Genomic DNA, 21,210 nt, shown 5'->3' on the forward strand with positions numbered 1-21,210 from the left:
GGAGACCCAAAGACCACAAAGTAGCATTACGTATGTTTACTCCAGCTCATCCACACTTCAAAGAGGAATGAGAACATGGGTCTTTTTGCTCATCCCTGCTTAATGGCTAGAGTTTTTGCTTTTATGCTCACCAACCTGTGGTTTTCCCCTGTATTAAAATGATGAATAGGGGTGGGAAATCATGGGCTTGCAAGCAGAAGCAGAAACTCTGGCCAATATGTCAACTAATGCATTCATCGAAAGAGAAAATGAAATTTCGATCCTAACATGGTATATAATGGAACCCACTTTAGATCAATTCTGGTAACATGGATTTTTACTCTAGATCCAAAATTAAGAATGGTAAAGCTGACAAAATAACTAAAGTTTGTTTTTCATGGCTAATAATAAAATCTTTAACACTTTTTATTCATTAATACTAGTGGTTTTTTAAAATTGTTAATACTTTTTTTTAATGTGGATCCGTGGAAGATTGAAGTCTAATTTTCAAAGTCCTTACAACTGTGACATTTATTTTTGTGCAATTTTTTCAGTAAAATTCCTTTGCACTGCTTTTGAAACCAAAAAGATAATGTCAATTTGCTACAAGCATTTGTGCCCAGTCCTTCTTGAACAATGTGTCACCTTCCAATGTGTGCTCACCTGTCTCACAACTCCCTGTTCAAATCCCCTCCATTTGGTTTCTGCCCTGCCACAGCATTGAGACAGCCCTAATCAAAGTCACCAATGATCTCCTCTGTGACCAAGGCACTTTATCCATTGCTGACCTCTCTACAGTGTTTGACATGGTTGATCATTCCATCCTGCTTCATCGCCTCTCTTCAGTAGTCCACCTCAGTAGGACTTCCTAGCCTGGTTCCATTCCTACATGTTCCAGTACATCTCCAGCTCTTGCAAGGAGTTTCACAAGGATTTGCCCTTGGCTGCTTCCTCTTGCTTTTTGCATGGACTGAACCAGACTGGATGCAATTTTAGTGTTCTGTTTGATCCTGATCTGAGCCACAAATGCTATATACTATCGATCACCAAGACCACTTATCTCACATTGCTGACCTTAGCCCCTACCTTAGTATCACTGTCACTAAAACCTTTATTCATACCTTCATCACCTCCAGACTCTACTTCCTTACCAGTCAGCTGACCACCAGCCTCCAAAACCTCCAAGTCATCCAAAGCTCTACACCTCCTATCCTGCGCTAAGCTCCATTACCCCTGCACCCACGTCCTTGTTGATCTGTTTGCTCCCCATTCCACAACAGATCAAATTTTAATTCCTTGTCCTCATTTACAAATCCCCCTCATGTCCTCACTCCACCTTACCTCTGCAACCTTCTGCATCCTTCGGTCCTCTAACTCTGGCCTGCTGTGTATCGCCCTCTTCCTTCCCACTGCACCTTTTGTGGCAGAACCTTCAGCATCCTCAATCCTACTCCTTGGACTCTTTCCCCAATCCCTTCCATCTCTCTACCTCCCTTAAAAGTTTGCTCAAGTCAGAGTTTTATGACCAAGATTTTGGTCACCTCTTCTAACTTTCTTGCAAAGACTCGGCGCCTATTCCTTTACTCCTCCCTTAAAGGTGCTGAATATATGTAAACTTTTGGTATTTAACATTCCTTGACATTTTCACATAGCAATTTTCAAACATAGAAGTTGTAAGAGGTTGGTAAATATCACAAGTTGTGAGTGAAGATCTGAAAACTCTCTTACAACCTTGTAAACCTCTGACGGGTCTTTTATGGCAATTGAAACCTCTCCTAAGGAATGTAATGGAAAAAGACTTTTGTTTAAATATTGTTCATACACTGGGGAAAACGAGTTGTCTCTTCATGATTATGTTGCTGGCCTGTGGCAGTGATGGTGGATGGAAGGGAAACTCTTGTAGATTTTTGTTGGCGGTTGGCAATGTATATATTATGTCATTCAACCACACCCTTCCTTCAAGTCTGTGAGGACTTTGGTAATTATACAAGGGGATCTTTTCTAAAAAAAATAATTTTTATTTATTATCCACTTTACATAGGACCTTTTGTTTTGCCTGTTGCAACTGTCACAGTTGTGTGGTATGCGCGTGACTTTTTGATCAAACTGTACTATGAGTGAGTTTCCCTTTCAATCCAACCTAATGGGGGACCCTTTGAAATCAGACATTGGCTATACTGCAGAATAGCTACGACAAAGGAAGCTGGAAGGGTACAAAGGGTCTCATTGTTACATTTTCAATACACTACAAAAATCAAACATGCTTCTGAACACATTGTGCTATAGTTATAGTGACACAAGTATGCATTTTATAAAAAAGGCTTAAGAACATTTTTAAATGGATGGTGAGTTAAAAATAGTAAATAACTAATTTATTAGTAATTTAAAGTTAAATAATTTCCAAAAAGGGCTATGAACTTTGCAAAAGTGAATTGTGCATTTAGAGGGCCTCCACAGAATAAAAATGTTAAATATTGCGCAATTTAAAAATTAAACGCCTATTTCTTATAATTTTCTATTTTTTAAATAAAATTGCTTTCTTACGAGATAAAATTCTGTGGAAACTATGACATATGCAGTCAGTCAGTTAACTGTGATATCAACTTACCCAAAATGCGCACTGCAAGAATGGAGCTGTCCAGGTGTAAAGTTCCAAATTGGATTTCTTCATAACACAGAACAAACAGCATATGGTTCAGAACACTTGGCAAAGGACTATGTGAGTAAACTGTGCAATGTAGACTAAAAAAAATATGGTTAGCTTCCACTTTTAAGAGCAGTGCACTGTATTATCCTTCATTCCTATTTCATCATTAACTGTTAGCTCACTACATCATCAACATTCATATCATTCGTAGCCTCGCTAACAAACCCTTGAAATCCTGTCCACTGCTCATCTCATTGTTCACAGCTTGAAAATGCTGGCTAAAAAAAAAAGCCCAAGGTGATCTTGTATTTTGTTAATTTAATGGCACATATACAGGGTTGTAAAATATATCTGACACTCATAGTGATTCAGTTATAGTGATGTCTTCGCCATGGGACTGCTGTGACTTGGCTCATGAATTGTTCACGTTGCAGCATTAAATATAATATGAGACTTAGCATAGGGTGTCGTGTGGCTATAAAACACAAAATGCCTGGCTCCCGAGGGCTTGGAAGTATTTGCTTCTGAATGCTCAAACATGGTTTGACTATTCAGATTATTTGTTGAACAGCAACCTATTGTATTGTGTAGCATTTCCCATGCTGCCCTCCGAAATATTTAGTTTTCCTATTTTTTTTTTTATGTTCAGCTTATGCTACAACAGACTTTCTAGCTCTAGTTTTAAATATTTTTCTCCTTGTGGCCTGCAATAACCATGATTGTGTTCTTTAGATTATCATTTTAAAATGAAAAAAGCGATATGAAACATTTCTGGTTCTTCCAGCTAAAATAATCTTGCAGCCCTCAGAGGATAAACATATGCAAAATGAAGAGGCTCCTATTTTCTGCCCGACACTGTAATGCTGAGTTATAAGTGTGCATAAGTTATGCTCAGGTAGGAATATTTCTATGTGGACTGGATAAACAATTATAAACTTGGTGCTAGTTGTGTTTCCCCTCTGTTCCAGTTACTGACATGTTGGATGCATTAAGGGTGTCAAGCACAGCCGGAGTATATGTAGTGGAAGGACCCCAAATTGACCTAACTGCCTATCGCCTAGAACCAAGAGTACAGATTAGGAGAGAAACAAGGTATGTAATATCAACTAAAGAGGTTAACATGGTATATATTCTATAATTGTTGCTAAAATGAATCCGCTCATCCTCAAAATAGTTAAGTAAAAAAGACCACCCTCTAAATAACATTAATACACAGTACACCCCTCCAATATGCCATTCCTAGCACTAAGTACCTGCTACTTTACACTTTATAAACAATTTACAAAGGTGGATGTTCCCCACTTGCCATAGTCTATTTTAGAGAGCTCATCAGCGCCATTTCATTACCAAACGATATTGTTAAAGCTTTGCACTGCTGGGTGAATACATAAATAAATTAGACATGTCAACATATGAACAAAAATAAGTCGTTTTACACAAATTTTAAATAGAATATTTTTAGCATTAATTGTCATTGCATTCTCCACTGAGAGTATTGGCACAAATTTAGAATATGTCTATAGCCAAATCCGCAGTATATTTCAACCATCAGAGCTACAACAGGAAGCTTGATAATTGAGCACCATATTTGTGCTTCTGATCCATTTATCATTAGTTTTATTATTTTTTCAAAACTTTTGGCTTTAATAAATAAGGTTGGATTATTAAGTTAGTGCCAAAGGTATAACAGTTCCTACAGTGGTTGCTGCACGGGCACTGAGTTATTGGGTTGTAGGAATCCGCTCTCTAACTTCGAAGCTGAACTTAAATGAACAAGTTATGTGACTAAAAGAAAACCCATGAATTCTGACTGAGTCCCTCGTTAAAGCTATAGGGCCCAAAATTCCACAATTTCTTAGGGCAAAAGTGGTGTAATTCCAGCATAGCGAGTGTAAGTCAGATACACCAGAGTTACACCCGTTCTAAGAGACAAACTACATTATGGTAGAACTGGGTGCTGGCAGAATATGCACCCACCCTCAAAAGAAAAGAAAGACTTGCATTTATATAACGCCTTTCATGACCTCAGGATGTCCCAAAGCACTCAAAATGGCACACATGTGCAAATGAAAGAATAAAGAGGGCAAGCTTGCTGTCCCAGAAATTTTGCCATTTATACCAGAATTACGTCATTCATAAACCCATAGAAAAGAGGGTAAGCTACCTGCATGACTTGTCAAACCGGGAAACAGGCTTTGACTGTTTACGGTCTTTATCTGAAATACCAGCTTTGACTGGAGCGATTTAGAAAAATCTTTTCTCAGTTGTGCTGCTAAGAAAGGATTCTGCAAACTGCCATTCAGCAGTTTCAGGCAGGAAAATCTCTATCTTCCCGCTCTTCTGTCATGGAGCATTTAGTGTGGGGTTTACTATTTAAGGAAAGCCAGCACGGATTTGTTAAAGGCAAACAATTTGTTAAAGTGTTTAACTAACTTGATTGAGTTTTTTGATGAGGTAACAGAGAGGGTTGATGAGGGCAATGCGGTTGATGTGGTGTACATGGACTTCTAAAAGGCGTTTGATAAAGTACCACATAATAGGCTTGCCAGCAAAGTTGAAGCCCATGGAATAAAAGGGACAGCGGCGGCATGGATATGAAATTGGCTAAGTGACAGGAAACAGAGAGTAGTGGTGAACGGTTGTTTTTCAAACGGGAGGAGGTATACAGTGGTGTTCCCCATGGATTGGTACTAGGACCACTGCTTTTCTTGATATATATTAATGACTTGGACTTGGGTGTACAGGGCACAATTTCAAAATTTGCAAATGACACAAAACTTGGAAGTATAGTGAACAGTGAGGAGGATAGTGATAGACTTCAAGAAGACATAGACAGGCTGGTGAAATGGGTGGACACCTGGCAGATGAAATTTAACAGAAAAGTGTGAAGTGATACATTTTGGTAGGAAGAACGAGGCGAGGCAATACAAACTAAAGGGTACAATTCTAAAGGGGGTGCATGAACTGAGAGACCTGGGGGTATATGTGTACAAATCATTGAAGGTGGCAGGGCAGGTTGAGAAAGCAGTTAAAAAAGCTTACGGGATCCTGGGCTTCATAAATAGAGGCATAGAATACAAAAGCAAGGAAGTTATGATTAACCTTTATAAAACACTGGTTCGGCCTCAATTGGAGTATTGTGTCCAATTCTGGGCACCGCACTTTAGGAAGGATGTGAAGGCCTTAGAGAGGGTGCAGAAAAGATTTACGAGAATGATTCCAGCGATGAGGGACTTCAGTTACGTGGATAGACTGGAGAAGCTGGGGTTGTTCTCCTTAGAACAGAGCAGGTTGAGAGGAGATTTGATAGAGGTGTTCAAAATCATGAGGGAGCAGCTAGAGAGTGTTAAATCCGTGAATCTTGATGTATGGTGTCCTTCAATAAATCGACAGAGACTGCAGAGGAACAATCAACAGGTGTTTACTGGGGTTTATATACAGGTGTGGTCACTGCCGGAACTACAGTATACAGGAGCTGTAAAAAGTAGTTCTCCTCTTAAAGGTACATACACTACAATTCCTCCCCTTTTAGATTAACAGTACCATAACATTCATTTAACAATTAAATATCAACTAATTACAAATAACACTTTTAACATGCAACATTAACTGAAAATAGCCCATTTATAAATTCAGTCTTTGGGGCGGCTTCCTGATCCTTTCTGGATAGCGCCTTTCCTGAGTGTCTTGCTCTTGGTGTGGAGGCGATTCTGGCCCCCTGTCGTCGGTTGGTTCATCAGCTTCCGATGCTACTGTTTCTGGGGTAGATGCTACCTGTATATCGGGTTCATCACCAGGTACGCGAGACATGGGGTTGACTCGTTCCTGTGACTCTAGGATCTGGTCGACATGGCGTCTCACAATGTTCTCCCCAACATCCACTGTGTACATTAGTGGCCCCTGCCATGTGCATATCGTTCCTGGTTGCCATTTCTCTGTTCGGTAGTCGCGGGCCAAGACTGGTTGCCCTATATTGAAGCTCCTTGTCGGCTTCTCATTGATGTGCTGGAATTGCTTATTCTCAACATTTCTTCGTACATTTGGTCTGAGCAAATCCAGACGAGATCTCAACCTTCGGTTAAAGAACATCATGGCCGGGGTCTGGTGGGTAACTGCATGTGTCGCATTTCTGTAGGCTAACAGGAAATTGTCCACCTTATGCTGCAGTGGAATGTCGTCATCGCACATGGCCCTTACTGCCTTTTTAAAGGTTTGTACGAACCTCTCAGCCAATCCATTTGTGGCTGGATGATACGGGGCGGATGTGTAATGCCTTACCCCATTCCTTTCATAAATTTCCGAAACTCTTCGGACACAAACTGTGGTCCGTTATCAGAGCAAATCTGCTCTGGCAAGCCGTTCCTGGCCAATATGGTCCGTAGGACTGCAATAGTTTTCTCCGTGGTGGTGGAGGACATTTTGATCACCTCAGGCCATTTCGAGTGCGCATCCACGGCTATTAAAAACATTGAGTCCATGAATGGACCAGCAAAATCAATATGCACCTGTTGCCATGGAGATGAGGGCCACTCCCATGGGTGTAGAGGGGCATGTGGTGGTGCATTTTGGACCTTCTGGCATCCTGAGCAGCTCTTTGTCAGGTGCTCGATTTGCTGATTGATCCCCAGCCACCACACATAAGCCCTAGCAAGGCTTTTCATTTTCACCCCTCCCAGATGGCCTTCGTGAAGCTCATTGAGCACTCTCTCCCTTAACTTGGGTGGAATTACCACTCGGGATCCACACATCAAGGTCCCCTGGCATACTGACAGCTGTTCTCTTCTGGATGAGAATGCTGGCAACAGTGAGTCGCCATGTGTTGGCCATCCCTTCACCGTCAAGTCATATACCCGAGACAGTGTCGGGTCATTTCGGGTCTCCTTCTCTATCTCAGCGTTAGTTACAGGCAAGCGTTCAATTATAGTCGAATGAAATATTTCGACAGGGTCCACTGCTGGTGCTTCCTCCGCAGTAGGCAGTGGCAGGCGTGATAGCCCATCAGCGTTTCCATGCTGTTTCGTGCCCTTATACTCGATTTCATATTGGTTCGCCCCTAGAAAAAGGGACCATCTTTGTAGCCGTTGCGTAGTCATCACCGAAATGCCCTTCTTTGGATTAAAGATGGAGACAAGTGGTTGGTGGTCAGTCAGCAAGGTGAACTTCTGCCCATGCAGATAGTGGTTGAACTTTTTCACTCCCCACACTAGGCTGAGGGCCTCCCTGTCAATCTGGGCGTAGTTACGCTCGGCTGAGGTTAGTGATCATGACGCAAAGGCTATTGGCTTCTCTGAGCCGTCCGAGAATTTGTGCGACAGCACCGCTCCAATGCCATAGGGTGATGCATCACACGCCAACCGAATTGGTAGTGCTGGGTTGAAATGAGCCAACACCTCTTTTGATGTGATCAATTCTTTGCTCTTCTGGAAAGCTCGTTTACATTCGTCATTCCACTTCCATGGTACCCCCGTTTGCAGTAGGGTGTTCAATGGGTGTAGTACGGTAGACAAATTTGGCAAGAACTTATGGTAGTAGTTCACCAGCCCGAGGAACGACCTCAGTTGTGACACATTTTCCGGTGCTGGAGCCTTGACTACTGCCTCAATCTTTTCAGGGGACTTATGTAACCCCTCTTCATCAATAACGTGGCCACAATACGAGATCTGCTTCTGGAAAAACTCGCATTTGTGGCGATTAGCTCGGAGCCCATATTCCTTCAATCTAGTGAGCACCTGCTCCAGGTTGGCGAGGTGATCACTGTCATTTTCGCCCGTGACCAGGATGTCATCCAAATAACACTGGGTCCCTGGAATCCCTTGCAGGACTTGATCCATTGCCCTTTGCCAAATAGCCGGAGCTGATGCTACCCCGAACACCAGCCGGTTGTATTGGTAGAGACCTTTATGAGTGTTGATTGTGAGGTACTGTTTCGAGGCTTCTTCTACCTCCATTTGCAGGTACGCCTGGGCCAGATCAATCTTAGTGAAGCGTTTCCCTCCAGATAGTGAGGCGAAAATATCTTCAATCCGCGGAAGTAGATATTGTACCGTGTGAAGGACTGGGTTCACTGTCACCTTAAAGTCCCCACAGATGCGAACCTTCTTTGGTTCCCCAGGCGTATTACTCAATGACCTCTTCATTACAGGAACGATGGGTGTAGCCCACTCGCTCCAGTCCACTTTGGACAGTACTCCTGAACGTTCCAAACCTTCCAGCTCTGTTTCGACGGCTGGGCGGATCGCATAAGGCACCGGTCTGGCCTTAAAAAACGTTGGGCTTGCATTTTCCTCTATTTTGATCATCGCTGTTATGCCTTTTAGTGTTCCGAGTTCCTCCTGGAACACTTCTTGTGCGTCAGTTAGCATTTTTGACAGTCGTCCAGGTGTGACGTCGTCATCCTTTTTGGCATCTACAGTCAGTGCTTGTATGGAATGCCAATCTAGCTGTATCTTCCGGATCCAGTCACGTCCTAGTAGTGGTGGTCCTCCCTCTGGCAATACATATAGGTCCATTTTTGGTGTTTCCTTGCCGTTATGTATAACGTTCACCCTTATTTTTCCTTTGGGGTAGACTTTTTGCCCCGTGTACGTCTTCAAGACGATCTCTGTATCTCTCAAGGGTATATGTGAGAATAGCCGCTTGTAGTCCCTTCGGTTTATGACTGTTAGGGCTGATCCTGTGTCCAATTCCATTTTCACTTGGACTCCGGCTATCTTGAGTGTGACCCAGATAGTTTGGTGATCCTCCGTTTTGATCACATTATGTAATTTCAGACAACCCAGCTCCTTGCTTCCAGAGTCTGTATCCCTTTTCTGTTCGTCTGAACTACTCTCCGTCACCTTATGTACCTTCTTGTACTTCTCCTGTGGAGATTTCTTGCTGCTGGTTTTCTTTTCTGACCTGCAGACTCTTGCTATGTGTCCTACTTTTCCACACTGTCTGCACACTTGGTCCTTGAACCAGCAATCCTTATGGTCGTGTGTTGTTCTGCCGCAGCGATAGCACTTCACTGTTCCATATGCCATTTCATTTGTGCCATATTCTTGCGGTCTCCGTTGTATCTCAGCCGCGCCCCGTGCTGCTGCTTCGTGTGATACTGCCATGCTGAAAGCCTTGTCCAGCGTAAGATCCTTTTCTGATAGAAGCCGTTTCTGGGTTCCTTCACTTTGAAGCACACACACAAACTTGTCCCTTAAAGTATCTGCTAGTCCCGTTCCAAACTGGCAGTGTTTCGATAGCTTGCGCAGTTCTGTTAAATACTCAGCATTACTTTCATCTTTATGCTGGTTCCTTTTGTGAAACTTAAATCTTTCTGCTATCAGCAGCGGTGTGGGGTTTAAGTGGTACTGTAGGATTGCCACTATACTTTCAAAATCCTTTTCCACTGGCTTCTCTGGGGTTACTAGGTTTCGCAGTAAGCCATACGTTTTTGCACCTATGGAATTCAACAATACCAGTGCTTTCCTGGCATCTGGCACTTCATTCGCCTTGCAGTACACTTCTATGCATTCTACATATGTCGCCCAATCTTCGACTTCATTGTCGAACGCTGTGACACTGCCACTCTTCGGCATCCCTGGGTGTGGTTAGACTGGCTAAAAATGGCGTCTCCCGCGCTCTCCCTTCTTCTCCGCTGGCTCAAAATGGCGTCTCCCGCGCTTTCCTTTCTTCCCGCGCTCTCCCTTCTTCTCCACTGCAGCTAAAAAAAAAAATGGCGTCTCCCTTATTCTCCGTGGACGCTGCTCGGCCCTTGAATACTGGCTGCGCTCTGCGCGCCTGTCTCGTTGACGCCGCTCGGTCCTGAACCCCGGCTGCGCCCTGTGCGCTTTACCCTCTTTTTTTTTTTTTCTGTCGACGCCGCTCGGTCTTCAACCCCGGCTGCGCCCTGTGCGCTTTACCCTCTCTCGTTGACGCCACTCGGTCTTCAACCCCGGCTGCGCCCTGTGCGCTTTACCCTCTCTCTTACCCCGTCGACGCTGCTCGGCCTTTTTCTGTGCCGTCGGTCGGCTCCAGCCGCCGCTGTCCGGGAAGGGTCTGCGCCGTACCTGCTGCCAGCCCGCTGCGCTGGATCGTCGTGACTGGAGAACCAAGCCCAGCTCTCCACAGCCTCCTCTGCGATGTTCAAGTCCTCTCTGGATGGTCGACGCCCGCACTTCTGGACTCGGCCTTCCCCTTTCACTGCTCTCCAGGAGCAAATCCCTGGGAGGTGATGCAGAGTTGCAGGTAGGTTTGAATCCCATCCTCGTCGCCAATGTTAAATCTGTGAATCTTGATGTATGGTGTCCTTCAATAAATCGACAAAGACTGCAGAGGAACAATCAACAGGTGTTTACTGGATGAGGGTTACTCTAAAACTAACAGTACAGATCCCTACTCAGGGTTTATATACAGGTGTGGTGACTGCCGGAACTACAGTATACAGGAGCTGTAAAAAGTAGTTCTCCCCTCAAAGGTACATACACTACAGAGAGAAACTGTTCCCATTGGTGAAAGTGTCGAGAACCAGAGGATACAGATTTAAGGTGATTGGCAAAAAAACCAAAGGCGACATGAGGAAAACTTTTTTTACACAGCGAGTGGTTAGGATCTGGAATGCACTGCCTTGAAAGGGTGGTGGAGGCAAACTCAATCGTGGCTTTCAAAAAGGAGTTGGATAAGTACCTGAAGGAAAAAAAATTGCAGGGCTACGGGGAAAGGGCAGGGGAGTGGGACTAGCTGGAGTGCTCCTGGAGAGAGCCGGGCCGGCACAGGCTCGACAGGCCAAGTGGCCTCCTTCTGTGCTGTAACCATTCTATGATTTCCATATATACCCTTTTATAATGGAGGCAGAAAAAGGAACAGGAGAAAGAGAAGACTACAACAAAGGAAAAGTAAACCAACTAGGAGGTACCTTCCATCAGAGTTTCCAGACCCTGCCACTCTCTTGAGAATGTATCAGAAGAGATCAGCTTAAGGAGTCATAGAAGAGAACTTTGTGCTCTGTTGCAATGTGACATCCAAACATCCTCTAGAACAAAAAAATGAAGCAAATAACTGACATACCTCAGAACACTGGATTTCATATCACAAAGTGGCTTTACTGCATATGTTTGTTTACAGCAGGTGCATCTTCTTATTGTGCCTTGCACCGGTGACACTCTGTACTGTTCTCAAATCTATCCTGGTGCTGTGCCAAGATGCTAGCTGAGGGTGAGAGACGCCCATTATGCTTGGCTGTTCTGTGGTATCCTCTGGTGACCTCTTAGGACCAAGATGGCCCTCGTCTCAGGGCGTCCGAGTCTCAGGAGGACTCTTCAGCAGGCTGCATCGCCAAAGCAGGTGCATGGACAGCCTGGTCTTGTATCCTGTCACCAACATGAGCAGGAATGTGAGGGTACTGGTTGGAAAAGTAACATGAGTTGTGATTCAGAGAGAGGATGGTATCATGAATGCAGGTTCTAGACATGCCACTTGTGCTGGGTCCTGGATCCGAGTACCCACTGATCAGCAGGGGCACAACCTTGATGGTATCAGTTCGATCCTGCAGAGTTGGTACCCCCAGGTTCTCAGAAGCTAGTTTCAATCATTTTCTCCAAACCATCCCCCAAGGCCTTATGGCCAGTGGTCAAAGCATTCACTTTGGATGCACAGACTGGACTGGACACACTTCTGCCACAGTGACAGTTGCATCTGCTCGTGATGCCGCCACTTGCTCCAGGTAGTGCTGCAATATGTCAAATCCTTCTCCCAATACTGGCACTGAGGATAGCACGGGACTCTGCCATGACCTCTACCACCTATCTGGGCAATTTAACCCGGAAGAACAGGTTTCCTGAAGATCCTGCTGAATTTAACAGCAGGACCTGATTACCATTTTTAGTCATCGTTTCCCGGTCGCCACCAGCCATATTGAGAGGCTGGCTGTCGGACGGGTAAGCCTTCGGCACCAGGCTGTAGCCATGGGGTTGAGAGGAGGGAGCGAGGGATCGGAAAGGCCGGGGCGGGGAGGGGAGATCGGAGTCTGCAGCAGGGAGGAGATCAGAGGCCAGAGGCAAGATTGGAGGGCGGGGTCGGGGGGAGAGCAGAGGGGAGATCGGAAAGGTTGGGGGGATGTCCGATCACAGGAAGTGGGTGCAGCAGGTAAACTGGATCCAGCAGGTAAGTGGAAAGGCTCTTGCCTCTGGATCCGGCAGTCCTCACCTCCCTTTAGCCGCCATGTTGTCCAAGACCTGGAAAACCTGGTTGGCCAGGGTTAAATTTAAAATGGTGGTTAAAAATGTGGCATGCAGACCCATTATAATATTTAAATGGACAACCAGCCTCCTGGGAGCGGGTTGGTTGCCCGCTCCCCCGGCCCGCCTCCGTTAAAAAAGGAAGTGAGCGGGTTGGAGGTGCTTTGGGGTTGGGATTCAGATTTTTAACATTATTACATCCCACCTGACCTCCAAACCCTCCTGTTTTTCGGTGTTAAAATTCACCCTTTGTGTTGGCTGAACTCTTGTCCTATTTCTCTGTGGTGCAACACATTAGTACACTGTGTAAAACACTGGCGGGTAACCAGAGTGCAATGCAAAGAAAATTTATTACATTATTAAGAAGTATGAAAATCCTTGTCACTTCACATTTAAAATATATCCCTTGCAATTGCCGTGGGGAAAAAAAAGTGTTTACATTTTTGTGAATTTTACAGGTTTGTTCATCCACACGGATTCCCCAAAGAATTCTCAGTAGTCGCAACTTTTAGAATGAGAGAAGATACCCCTGAGATGGTATGGAATCTGTGGGAGGTAACTGACAGATACGGCGACGAGTTGTTCCGACTCCGTCTATACGGTGAGACCAATGCTGTTGAACTCTACAACGTGGCGGCAGTGGGAGAGGAGGTCACCACTTTTGAGAATGTGGGACAGCTGTTTAACCGGGCCTGGCACAAGCTCTCACTTAGTGCCACGAGAACCCAGCTGACTCTATTTGTTGATTGTCAGCAGGTTGGTACAGCTCCCATTCGACAGTATGGATCCATTGGCACGGATGGAGTTACCATTATAGCTACAGGAGCAAAGAATGATGCTACACCTCCAGTAAGCACCTTTCACTCCATAATATTCCATTTCAGCTCTTTATCCCATAAATAAACCACATTTAAGATTGGGTTCTTGATGAAATATGATGTGCCTATAACATCGGAAAATGTGACCATCATTAATATTACGCAGTGTTCTAGGATCATAAATGTAAAATAAATAATTTGATGACACATGGATTCTTTTCCTTCTAACTGGTTGTATTTTGCCACAGTTTTTGACTTGAGGGGCATTTGTAGTGGCTAGCGGTCACCCAACTTCATTGCTCGTCATGAGGTAATGAGAGGCAGCTCCGAGGTGTTGGAGACATTTATGTAAATTGGTAGCTTTATTACTGCTGTCAGTTATTTATGAGGGTGGGTGGGGGTGGGGGTGGGAAGCAGAAGCATAGGCAATATTATTAATAAAGTTCCCTGCTTTAGACACCACCAAACTTAAGATAAAGTTGCAAAATATTTAAATATTCATAAAATTAGCGAATAAAAGGCAATAATGAACTTGCAGTACTACAGAAGTAGTAATTATGCATTTGGATCGAACGGCTAAAACTGTTCATTTAATCTGTGGCCATACAGACTGCTAGCTAGCTACAGAACTGTTACAGTGCAAGAAACTGGACAATTCATTGCTACAATTTGGTACTTGTATCTCGCAGGGATTTTAGGCTTTATACTGACAAGTTTTGTTGGCTCAAATACCAAACAAAGCAAGTTTCAGATTGCAGTGATGGAATTCTTCACACACATATCTATTTAAATTCATCTGCCATACTTTTTTATATCCTAGATGGATGTACAACAATTCAAAATTTATAGCAACCCAAGCAAGGCGACTGATGCAACCTGCTGCGAATTGCCTGGTGTTGTAAGTACAAAATTCACAAGAGATCATCTTCTATGGGTACTTTTTTCCTTTGTTGTCAGTGATGAATTTGTGCTTTTCTGAATGAAAATGATCACTGCTGTTTACTTTCATTTCACCTCCTATTTCAGAGTTTTGTATTGTCTTTTCTACCCCAATTTTCTTTTATTGAGAGTTCCCCGTTGTGGCGTCCCCATCTCTCGTTCAAGAGGGCAGGGTGAAGAACCTGCTCTCATGCCACTGCCAGCTCAGCTCTTCTTCAGCTGTCAGGAGGTACATGGGATAGGAGATAAGCCTCAATGAAGAATTGCTATCTTTGTTTTACTTCCCTGGCCTTTGTCTTCTTCCCTCCTCTGCAGATGAGATCAGGGCTTCAACATGGCGGACATGATCAAACCTGGGCCCCACCATCGTAGCACTGTGTTCTGGTGTTGGGAACACAGGAACAGGAGTAGGCCATTCAGCCCCTCGAGCCAGTTCTGCCATTCAATGAGATCATGGCTTATCTGTATCCTAACTCTTTTCACCCACCTTGGCTCCATATCCTTTAATACCCTTGGCTAGCAAAAATCTGTCGATCTCCAATTTAAAATTATTAATTGAGCTAGCATTTACTGCTTTTTGAGGGAGAGAGTTCCACCCTTCTACCACCTTTAGTGTGAAGAAGTGCTTCCTAACTTCTCTCTTGAATAGCCTGATTTTAAGGTTGGTGTGTTCTACCACACTGCTGCCATATATTTCACAGTTTTTTAAAAAAGGTTTGTGCAATTGTACTTGAATTTTTGCAAATTAAAACTGACTACATTATATTTCTTTTGAACCTTTTGATTCATTATAAACCACCAATGTAGTGTGAAAGACAAGGAATTGAGGGCACCTCAACAGAATGTGCCTGCAGATCTGCAATGCCTGGATTCCCTGGACCAAAGGTAAGGCTTTTCCACCACTTCAGGAAGTTTTCCAGAGAATAACTTTCTTGTATGTACTTGCTTTTGTATGCAGTTTACATGTATTTAAAGGTACTGACGTAAATGTCATTGTTACAGGGTTACCGAGGTGACAAAGGCAATTCTGGGTTTCCTGGATCTCAGGGTAGAAAGGTATGTACGGGCACGTTGGGTAAGTTTGCACTAGTTCTTGTACTTGGCTCCAATGTGGAAAGCAGTCACTTGGGTACCTCTCTTTAAAATGAAACAGCTCTATTTAAATGCATCACCAATGCATGATGAGCTCGGTCAACTTTTATCTGGGATGATAAATGGTTTCACTTGCCGTGGGTGGGATTAAAGCTGTATTGTGTTATGCTCAAAAGTGTGCACCTTTTGCTCTTCAAAGCCGAGTGGCTGGTGTTCAGCTGTGGCACACAGTGGTAGCCCAAATGACTGCCCCATGGTTCCCCACATAGTAAACCTTCAATTTCAGATGCAATGTATGGGGTAAATGCTAAGTAGAGGAGGAGAGTTGAACAAATAGCCCAGGTGCCAAGGCCAATGTAGGAAGCTTGGGCTGTTAAATGGCCCAATGTGGGAGGTCAACAAGTGAGATCTGTGGATATAAACTTCTGATAAAATAGAAAAAGTTAAAGTCAGGGCAATTGGAGGAATTATCAGGATAAAAGGAACTGCAGACTTTTTGAGTTTCTTGCATTAGGTTTACTTGTTTTTTGAAAAATACTTGCATCATAATGGAATACACTGTAAAGAAGGTGATAATTTAGAAACTGAGACACAGATGAAAGTACTGTGGTGCATCACTCTCCACATCCTCCTTGACCTTTCTGACCACTGCCTCATCCATCCATTGTCTCTCTTTTGTTGTCCACCTCAGTGGCACTGCTCTTTCAGGGTTCCATTCATACCTGTGCCAACATAGCCAGTACACCCCCTACAATGGCTTCTGCTCATGTGCCTGTACTGACACCTCTGGTGTGCTCCAGTTGCCATCCTTGCCATTCCTCACTGTTAGATCCGTGGTTCAGTGGATAAATAATCACACGGATGCTGTACATTAACAAATAACAGGTCTTTACTGGAGGAGGGTAATCTCTAGACTGGGGTACAGAGGCATGCGCACAGCTTATATATCGGTGTGGTCACTGCCGGTACTACAGTATACAGGAGCTGTAAAAAGTAGTTCTGACTTAAAGGCACATACACTACACTCACCATATTGCCTCTCAGCAACATAACCTGTTAGCTTGGGGTCTGCTTCCAAATATATGCTGACAACACTTGCATTACCTCTCCTCTAGCAACCTTGAATCCACAAGTGTCGCTGTGCTCTCCATCTGCCTGCCCAACATCAAATTATGAATAAGCTAGAACTTCCTCCAACTAAACACTGACAAGACTCAAGCCATCTTGTCTGATTCTCACCAGAAATTCCACCCCATTGTGTTCAGTAATAAGTACGAAACTAATGTTCTAGATAACAAATAAGAGGCAGTTGTACAGATTGTCAGCTGTGGGCCTGCTCCACAATGTGATATTACTGAGGTGAAGTTGATTTGTTGTTTACCAAAAGTTGGTGCCCTCGATAGTGATGACTGAGCGAAATTTGTTGTATTAAAGAGGGAGCCTCGCAATCTCTGTTCCTTCAAAAAAGTGAAATTATTGACAAAAACTATGATGGGCTTTAACATCTTCTGTCCAGTGCTGTTTATTTATTTTTATTTTTACTTTCAGCTCTGATATTTAAAAATTGATATTCAGGAAGCAAGATGAAGGGCCAAGGCCCATACTGCAGGAAATTGTTAAGATTAAGAAACATAAGAAATAGGAGCAGGAGTAGGCCATTCGGCCCTTCGAGCCTGCTCTGCCATTCAATGAGATCATGGCTGATCTTCTGCCTCAACTCCATTCACCGGCCCTATCGCCATATCCCTTGATGCCCTTGCTAGACAGAAATCTATCGACTTCTGTTTTGAATATACCCAATGACTGAGCCTCCACAGCCCTCTGGGGTAGAGAATTCCAAAGATTCACCACCCTCTGTGTGAAGAAATTTCTTCTCATCTCAGTCCTGAATGGCCTACCCTTTATCTTGAGGCTGTGGCCCCTGGTTCCAGACTCCCCAGCCAAGGGAAACATTCTCCCAGCATCCACCCTATCAAGCCCTGTAATAATTTTGTATGCTTCAATGAGATCCCCTCTCATTCTTCTGAATTCAAGAGAATACAGGCCTAGTTTACTCAATCTCTTCTCATACGACAGTCCCGCCATCCCAGTAATCAATCTCGTGAACCTTCGTTGTACTCCCTCTATGGCAAGTATATCCTTCCTTGGGTAAGGAGACCAAAATTGTACACAGTACTCCAGGTGTGGTCTCACCAAGGCCCTATATAATTGGAGTAAGACTTCTTTATTCCTGTACTCAAATCCTCTTGTAATGAAGCCCAGCATACCATTTGCCTTCCTAATGGTTGCTGCACCTGCACATTCACTTTCAGTGACTCATGTACAAGGACACCCAGGTCCCTTTGAGCATCTGCATTCCCCAATCTTTCACCATTTAGGAAATACTCTGCCTTTCTGTTTTTTCTACCAAAGTGGATAACTTCACATTTATCCACATTATATTCCATCTGCCATGTTCATGGGGTAAATCAAGAATAGTCATTAGATGATGCCAAATTTAATAGTACTGGGGGATTGGCTTTGCAGAAGTTATTGCAGTTAACTGAGAGAGCTGAGTTAACACACAGAGAAAATGTACATTCATCAAACCACTTTCTGTTAATCTTTATATTTCTGCCACTATTCAGCCCTGTCACATTGGTCTCATTAATTCCTCCCCAATAGTTTCTATGATAATGTCAGCAGGACTGTCCTATATTCAAAAGTAATTTTGAAAATATTCAGAATAAAATGGATGCTCAAAGTAAATTCTTCTTTTAAGAAGCCCTGATGGTGAGATTCCACTTTTAAAGAGGTTGGGGGAAAAACAATCCTTCAAGTATATTTCTTTTTCCACCACTTGTACGGGAGAGATTTGATTGTTCTACATGTTTGCGATGGATTCTTGAATTAAATGATTTGTGTGTGTTGCAGGGTTATCGAGGTTTTAAAGGTGCCCAAGGAAGACGAGGCAATCCAGGACCAAGGGTAAACTACAATTGTAATACATAATAAATAGGTTCTAGATCTCATACACTTTACATCAGGAGACCGAGAGATTTTGTAGGCTGCATTCTTCATCTCTCATGGATAACCTGGAACGATTACACTTTTAATCAGTGCATTTGTGCTCTCAGTTTTAGTAGTTTTCCAATTAAAAAAAAGACATGTTTTTAACTATATAATACATATATACATATTTTTTAAAACGACATATTAGATTATTTCACTCAGTTTAAATTAAAATACATGTTAGGGCTCCACAGTAGTTCAGTGAATAAATGATCCATTGTGTTGCTGAACCCATAAAACCAGAAAGCTCCCAGGCTCGCTCTCTGCTAAAGTTGATTTTAAACGAGTCTGTGGTGTGGTGCCTCAGAGTCCCTGGACTACAGAGGAGACAAATCTGAATGACTTTCTGATTGTTATTCAAAGACTCCTGCCACCCCCTCACCCGCCCCCTCTTTGTTGCTGGAAAGATGTTCACATGTAGACATCAAATCAAGACAGGATTGGACTTAACTGGAATAGTTTCCCATAGTCAAGTAGCTGCTGACACTTACGATTTGTGCTCACATTTGAAGAATGGCTATTTGGGTTAGGCCCTGTAGACTGCTGGCTTCCCTGCTACAGTACTGCCTTCAGGAGAGGAAGGATAAAATGGGGGGGGGGAATATAATTTGATCTTATAGTAATATTTTTTTTTATTCGTTCACGGGATGTGGGCATCACTGGCAAGGCCAGCATTTATTACCCATCCCTAATTGCCCTTGAGAAGGTGGTGATGAGCTGTCTTCTTGAACAGCTGCAGTCCTTGATACTTCTTTGTAGTGGTTTGGTACAACTGTGTGGCTTGCTAGGCCATTTCAGAGGGTAGTTAAAAGTATATTCAGAAAATATATTCAAGATTTTTTTTTTTTAATTGTGCCAAGTCTTTATTTTTATCCCAGGTACAACCGCTTCCCTGTAGAGATCATCTTTTAGTTAAACGCCAACTGAGCTGAGAGAACTAATAGTTGTTTACAGTTCAAAAGGTAGCTATTTGTCCCATTGTGTCTGTCAGCTGTTTGCTGGAGTAGTCCAAATCTAAATCCGCTGTCTCACTCTCTCCCCATAGCTTCTATCTTCCTCTGCTTCAAATATTTATCTACTCCTTCCCCTTAAAAGATGTGATGGTCTCTGCCTCAGCCACTCCCTGGTCTTTACACGTTTTATCTGCACAGTTATTGAAATGCTGAAATCTAATCTGCCATAGTAAACATGTGACTGAGGAGTTTCAAACCATCAGGGGTTGCTCAATATATATTAGCAGTATTTGTGATCTGCTCAAAGATACAAATCAATGGGGTAGAAATTAGTCCTGGGCGCTAGCGGAAAACGGGCAGTATCGAATCGGCCCCCAGTTATACACCCCGCCCGATATTCACTTCTATTCACTTTAATAGAATTGAATATCAAGCATTGCGTATAACAGGTGGTCAATGCGATACCGTCCATTTAGCACTATCGCACAAGGCAAATTTCTACCCCAATGTCCTTCTCTGTCCGTAACTTTTTAAATTCTAAGTGTGAAAAATAAAATTGGTATGAGAACTAAAAAAAATAGCTGTTATCTATTTTTTTTTAAACTAATTTTGAATTAAAACACTGGGATCTGCTTTATCATTGCAAAGTTTAATCCTGTCTGATTTAAAAAGAAACCTGTTTAGAAAAATTCCTGTCTACAATGAGATGAGTCAGCAAACAAAATCTAAAAATAAAAATGGACTGTGGGGATTATTAAGTAACTTACAATATGGATGCACTATACATATACCAACAGACAAATATTAAATTTGGGTGCTAATATCAATAGTTCAACAGTAAATTTGTACCTGCTGTAACCTGTGAATAGAAACATTTGTTAGTGAAACCTTGAAACGATACGAAGGGACGACCAGCCTGTGTAGTATTGTGCTTGTAGTAAGATCATTCTTAATATGCAAATTTGATTGAGTAGTTGCTTAGTATTGCAAATTAATATTTTAACATTGATTTTGGAGATTGTTGTTTCTAATTTTAAAGCAAAGTAAACGTAGAAAGTCAGAAAGAAAAGGAGAGAAATAGAGGAAGAATTGGATAAACAAAGGAAGAGGATTACTGCAATAGATAGAGAGGAAGTAAATAGAACTCAGAAAATGGCCTCGCTACGAATGTATACTGGCCAAGTTTGAGTATTCACATGTAAAAAGATGAATACAGGAAACTTTCTGGTATCCGGCACAGACGGGACCGACGTGGTGCCGGTTCAGCAACAATTCCGGATAACCGAACGCTATAGTGAAAGATACGGACCTTAGAGCTCGGTATGAAGCAACAAACCCCACAGCTTCAGAAGAACGTCCACAAGTTGCAAGCATCTCTGTAGCTTAGCAACAGCTGCAGCCAAACCCTTGCCTTCCTCAATTTGTTGCTGTGCAAGTAATAAAAGTTATAAAAGTTAGCTGAAACCGACTCCTGAATTTTGCCGGTTAACCGACATTTCCGGTTATTTAGGGGCCGGTTAATC

At 43.1% G+C, this 21,210-nt stretch overlaps 1 protein-coding gene across 2 annotated transcripts in view; it reads left to right on the forward strand.

The window, feature by feature from the left end:
- Positions 1–21,210, forward strand: part of LOC147115224 (uncharacterized) — an 83,212-nt gene that overhangs the window by 16,357 nt on the left and 45,645 nt on the right. For both annotated transcript variants that reach the window (XM_085993597.1, XM_085993598.1), the window contains 6 exons: positions 3,595–3,718; positions 13,293–13,683; positions 14,473–14,550; positions 15,399–15,476; positions 15,594–15,647; positions 18,597–18,650. In XM_085993597.1, coding sequence (XP_085849723.1) covers positions 3,595–3,718; positions 13,293–13,683; positions 14,473–14,550; positions 15,399–15,476; positions 15,594–15,647; positions 18,597–18,650 — 779 coding nt within the window. The remainder of the gene's footprint in view (positions 1–3,594; positions 3,719–13,292; positions 13,684–14,472; positions 14,551–15,398; positions 15,477–15,593; positions 15,648–18,596; positions 18,651–21,210) is intronic.

The sequence above is a fragment of the Somniosus microcephalus genome, chromosome 7 (genome assembly GCF_052327205.1).
Source record: "Somniosus microcephalus isolate GS21.2 chromosome 7, FLI_Smic_1.0, whole genome shotgun sequence".
Taxonomy (NCBI): Eukaryota; Metazoa; Chordata; class Chondrichthyes; order Squaliformes; family Somniosidae; genus Somniosus; species Somniosus microcephalus.